The sequence below is a fragment of the Oryzias latipes genome, chromosome 7 (assembly GCF_002234675.1).
Source record: "Oryzias latipes chromosome 7, ASM223467v1".
NCBI classification, from domain to species: Eukaryota; Metazoa; Chordata; class Actinopteri; order Beloniformes; family Adrianichthyidae; genus Oryzias; species Oryzias latipes.
The window spans coordinates 3,978,554-3,984,269 of record NC_019865.2 but is presented as its reverse complement, the minus strand read 5'-3'; the positions used below and the strand labels follow the sequence as shown (position 1 = coordinate 3,984,269).

At 38.7% G+C, this 5,716-nt stretch overlaps 1 protein-coding gene across 1 annotated transcript; it reads right to left on the bottom strand.

The window, feature by feature from the left end:
- On the bottom strand, positions 1–4,200 carry LOC101157292 (serine/threonine-protein kinase SBK1-like). The gene is made up of 4 exons (XM_011476765.3): positions 4,015–4,200; positions 3,081–3,247; positions 1,918–2,120; positions 1–1,008 (listed from the first exon to the last, which is right to left on the bottom strand). Exons 2-4 carry the CDS (start codon positions 3,241–3,243, stop codon positions 433–435), a joined length of 942 nt encoding a protein of 313 aa, XP_011475067.1. The 5' UTR covers positions 3,244–3,247; positions 4,015–4,200; the 3' UTR covers positions 1–432.
- Between the last annotated feature and the right edge of the window lie 1,516 nt (positions 4,201–5,716).

Genomic DNA, 5,716 nt, shown 5'->3' with positions numbered 1-5,716 from the left:
GAGTTAAACACGTTTAACTTTTTTATTGTCATTAGTATTTTGGTATTCAAGCAAACTAACCAGACGACACAACGCTGTAAAACTATAGAATAAGAATGAAATTATGAGACCTTTTTATTATGATTTCCGAATAAAAAAAAATTCAAAAAGCTCAGAAAAAGCTAACTTAAATCAATAAGTACTAAAAAACCAATTTTAAGCGTACATTTTCTAATATGAACTTTTTAAATCAGCATGACAGCCATTTACATGAAGCTTTAAGTTGACAATCCAGAACCAACACTTTTACTTAGAACACATGATAAAATCTTCACAAACTATGAGCTCATTTCAGACATTTACTACTTAGCTGTGAAGGGGATGGAGACACGCGACAAAAGGCAAAGAATAAAATGTAAAAGCTTTCCCTTTAATACCCCTGCAGAAATGTTGCTAAATTTTCTTCATCCAGTCCATCTCCACATATCCTCTCACCTCTCCCACACTGCACCTGTTGTTTGCATCCAGAGCCAGGAGCTTCCCAAACATCTCCATGGCCTCTGGGGTGAACTTCTTCCACAGAGGAGGGATGTCCTGCTCAGCGTAGGACCTCTGCTCCATTCTCCACCAGTCTGCAAACTCTTGGTAGAAATCATCAGAGTCCATGCAGCGATCCCAGGGGAAGTAACCTGTAAGGATACAAAAAATGACCACACCAAAGGCCCAAGTGTCCAGGCTGGGCTCCACACTCAGAGGAGGAGCAGTCGCTTCCTTCTGCCCGTCCAGCAGAGCCATGCCGCAAAGTTCTGGAGCCATGTAGGGGAGGGTTCCCGTGATGAAGCGGATCATGGTGCCTCTTTTCTGGGCAAGCCCAAAGTCTGCCAGCTTGACCTGCTGGCAGTGACTGTCCAGCAGGAGGATGTTTTCAGGCTTGATGTCGCGGTGGACCAGCCCATGACTATGGATGAACTCCAGAGCGCTGGCGACCTGCAGAGCGCAGCGTTTTACAGAGGGTTCTGGAATACCCACCTGAAAGAAAAACACAATGCTTTCCCATTGACTTGCTTTAAGGTTTTGGTGACAAGAAATTGTGTCAGCTTCAAAACACTCAAGTCTGTTGTTTCAATTGATGTCAATTGATGACACGCTACGCTGTTTTTCATTCTTCAATTTGTCATTGAAACTAAATATTTTGGTTAATTTCACAGTTTCTGGTGTTCATGGTATATTACAGATATTGTGTAATTTTAACATTGGTATGGTTTGGTTTAGACGTGGGTGAAGGCGGGGGACATCATGGACAGGTCGACAGTCTGTAGCAGATGTTTATGATTTCATTTACTATTTGACGCAATTTGACAAAATAATGATCCATTTATTTTGTAGATTGTAGATTTATAGATTTACATACGCATTTATGTTTCAAAAAAAAATTTTTTTTCACTGAACTTCTTTAATAGACTTAAAAAAGAAGTTTTTACACCCAAACACTGACTGAACGCAGCTTTTAGCCTTAAAAATAAAACTTTTTTTTTTTTTAAAGTTGGTTTTATGGTCTTGATTTATTAATATTTCGTCTTCTATGTTAAGGTAAATATAAATGTATGTCATGCTATTCTTCAGCCTTTCAGAGAAAAAAACTTCCAACACTCTTTTTTAAACAACCCATAACTACAAACGTCTTGGATATCAGAATCTGAATAATTTGTCATAATCATTGTTGGTGAGTGTGACTTTCACCAACTAGACTTCGTTGTGGTGATTGGTGCTAGAATAAGGCAGAAAAAAATAATTGAACATGACAAGAGCGAATATTCACACAACATGAATAAAAATGCATCAAACCAAATATGATTGGTTTAATTATTTAAATGTCAAGGTTTTTGTTTATTTGGGATTATGGCATATGTTGGCATACATGCAGTGTAACACTCCAACCTTTGGTTGGATGACGGCAAACAGGTCCCTCCCAATGACGAGCTCTTGAGCAAAGCAGTAGTGCTCCTTAGACTGGAAGGCAATCCCGAAAAGGCCGACGATACAGGGGTGGCAGGACAGGTGCAAAGAGATGCAGTACTCCCTCAGAAAGCCCTGCAGCTTAGTCGAGGCTTTTGGCATCACTTTCAAGGCCATGGGCGTCCCTGCAGATCATGAACACGGCTACTGTTATCACACTCCGCACGCATGCCGCTTGTCTTATGGAAGTGGGAAATGACTGGTGCTTGTAATTACTGCTGCTGGACTGGAGGAACTTGAGCCTTCTGTCATCTCAGACACACAGAAATCTGCGTTTCACCTATAGATTCTGCTGGATCTGCCGGTCGCACTTCCACTCCAGGTTTGCCCACATTGAACACTGTATTGTTCGGCTTCGGCTCGACTTTTTTGGGGGTCAAATCTAGCTCCTGCCCAGTCAGAGGAACTGGGTTTTTTTCGTCACCATCACAGAGACTCTGTTTTTATCTCTTTAAACTGAATGTTGTTTTTTTCTCATCTTTATCGACCAAAAAATCACTTGTGTTCTCAAAAAAGTGTTACCTTTATGTTTTAGGTAATTTAATGAAAGCCAACAGAGGTGTGGAGTTGACTTCAATTTGTATTCAATTTCAAAAGCAGAGGCTCATGTTGTGACTTACAACTTGTACTTAAAACACTTATGACTTTCATTTGATTTTAGGAATAGGATTTGTTAAAAATGATTTTTTTACCATTTTTTATCTGCAGACTGTCATCAATAGTGTCCATTAACAGTTTCTTTATAGCATTAACCCTTGTGCTATCTTAGATGACCCCACCCTTGCATTGACGTGTTCTCCCTACCATGACAAAGGTGGATAAAGGTGGAAAGATTTCATGTAATCCATGGACACCAGTGAAGATCACAAATCATTGAAGAAAAAAGGTTCAGAGCACTGTCTAGTGGGTCTAGATGACCCAACTCCCAACGTTAAAGTGCCTAGGATAGCACAAGGGTTAACAGGTAGACTGACGTGGACTCTTCAGCTGAAATATTTGGATTGGGTAAACTAGAGGGATTGTAACTTCAAAATGATTCACCATTTCGCTTTAGTTCCACAAAAATGACACGAGTGAAGTCACACCTTTGAAGCGATGAGTGACCAGCAGCACTTTGCCATATTTTCCTCGTCCGATCTCCTTGATAACGTTGAAGCGTTCCTGGATCTCCAGATGGTTGATGCTCTGAGCCGTCAGCTCCATCAGCTCGTCGATCAGGTTGCCGTCAGGGAGGCCCAGCTCAATCATCGCTCTTTAAACACAGGCAACACTTTTTTCAATTCCCACTAAAGTTAATTTTTCTCTCATATTTTTACACTATACTATAACACTATAATATTTTTTTTTCTCTACCAGTCTATTTAGATTAAACTATTATCTTGTATTGTTAGTTGTATGATGTTGGTCATGATCACTTTTTAGCTTTTAAATATCTAAATGTTATATAAAGAATTCTAGAAATGAGCGCTTACAATGGACAAATTGTAAAAAAAAAAAAAAGACGTAGATATATCTAATCCATTATTATTATTATAAACATGACACAACATTTTGTATCAAAATTCATACCTTTCATCAGTTGGAGGCATATTGTCATAAAGACAGTAAGAGGCTTGGATTTAACTAACCAAAGTAAACTATTTATATTGTATGACTAGTATTAGTCTATAATATTCATACATTATCAGCACATTTACTTTATTTGGTGGTTGCGATTTAGTTTATATTAAGTAAATAATGAGTTTATACACAAAGAAATAAAATAATATATATGTTGACTATTTTCTATTGATTCAGTTTATTAATTATATGATGCTAAAAACAGCCATCTAATAATATTAATCAATATCATAAGATAGATAGATAGATAGATAGATAGATAGATAGATAGATAGATAGATAGATAGATAGATAGATAGATAGATAGATAGATAGATAGATAGATAGATAGATAGATAGATAGATAGATAGATAGATAGATAGATAGATAGATAGATAGATTGATCGATGAATTCTTACGTTTTTGTCTCGACTCTTCCCAGCAGGCGTTCTTTCACATCAGCAGCATGCTGAGTCTCAAAAGCTCACGCAGGTCCAAATGCAGGCGTTCCGTGCACTGCCGCCGCCGCCGCTGCTGCAGGGTTGGAGCTAAAAGTTTCTCATCACACTGAGCTGCCCTTTACTCCTGTAGCATGGTGGGGGGGGAGGGACTGCCCTCCTAAACAGCTGATTATGAACCGTCTCTGCCAAGAGGAGGAGGACACTGTGTGGGTGTTTATGCTCTGCCGTTACCTTCATTGTTGACATTATTTTAAACTTTACACAGAAATGAACATAGTTCAGTGTAATCAGATCCACACATGTTATGTCACATTAAATGTTATTGAAGTGTTGCACAAGAAAACAATTTTATCGTTTGTTTGGAAAAAAGTCCAAAGGCTTGAAATAGTTTTTTTTAATGATTATGAATTGTAAAAGTTTGATTAAAAAAACCTTGTGATAGTGGATTGTGTGACTTTGTACGAGAAAAAAGTCATAACTGTTAAGGTACGAGAATAAAAAAGGAAATTTACAATTTTTTTGGTAAATTTACGACTTTAAAGCCTGTAAAATTACGGCTTATAATCTCGAAAATGTTACTTTTTTTTTTGGGTGGCCCTAAAACTCAGTTGAATGTTTTAGAAAAAAAAAATGTATATACATTTTTTTTATTTCAGCTGTTTTGCAATTCAGTGTATAAAGACAGACCTACTTTTGAAACATCCAGCTAGTGGTTACCGGGTGAATTGACTTGACACGTTCCAGTAACCTTTGTGCTATCCTAGGCACTTTAACCCTTGTGCTATCTTAGATCACCCCACCCTTACATTGACGTGTTATTCCTATCATGACAAAGGTGGATAAAGGTGGAAAGATTTCCTGTAATCCATGAAAACCAGTGAGGATCACAAATCATTGAAGAAAAAAAGTTCAAAGCACTGTCTAGTGGGTCTAGATGACCCAACTCCCAATGGTAAAGTGCTTAGGATAGCACAAGGGTTACCATTGGGAGTGGGGTCATCTAGACCCACTAGACAGTGCTCTGAACCTTTTTTCTTCAATGATTTGTGATCTTCACTGGTGTCCATGGATTACATGAAATCCTCTTCACCTTTATCCACCTTTGTCATGGTAGGGAGAACATGTCAATGTAAGGGTGGGGTCATAGGATAGCACAAGGGTTAAAACCACAAATGTTTCAGGTGGTTTGGTCCTTAAATACACAAATCTTTTGGTTAGTCACCTCCCAGTTCAGGAGGGCCAAAGCTGCAGTCACACCTGTGTCCAAGTGTGGGGATTTGTGACCCATTAAGGTTTAATTCACTCAACACTGTCCTGCAGTTATTTTGGGCAGCAGAGCATTAAGATAAACTGATGATCCAAAGAAACAGATACTTTGGTGTTTGGTGTCTTAATTAAGTTGGAACTGATAGAAATGATGGCACCCAAATCCAACAACACATTATTAATGTTTGTGACAGTTTCATTTTGTGCTCGTCTCCTCTCTATTTCACGAGCACGTATGGTTTTCCTTTTGGACCTCAGAAAATCCTCTGTTCTGTAACAGCCAGCCTGCCACTGTTCCGCAGAACCAGGCTAACGCAGAAAGGCTGCCATCAGTGATCAGCGTAATGTGGTGGAGCTGGGTTTGAAGGTTGTATTGATCGTGTTACACTGCCAC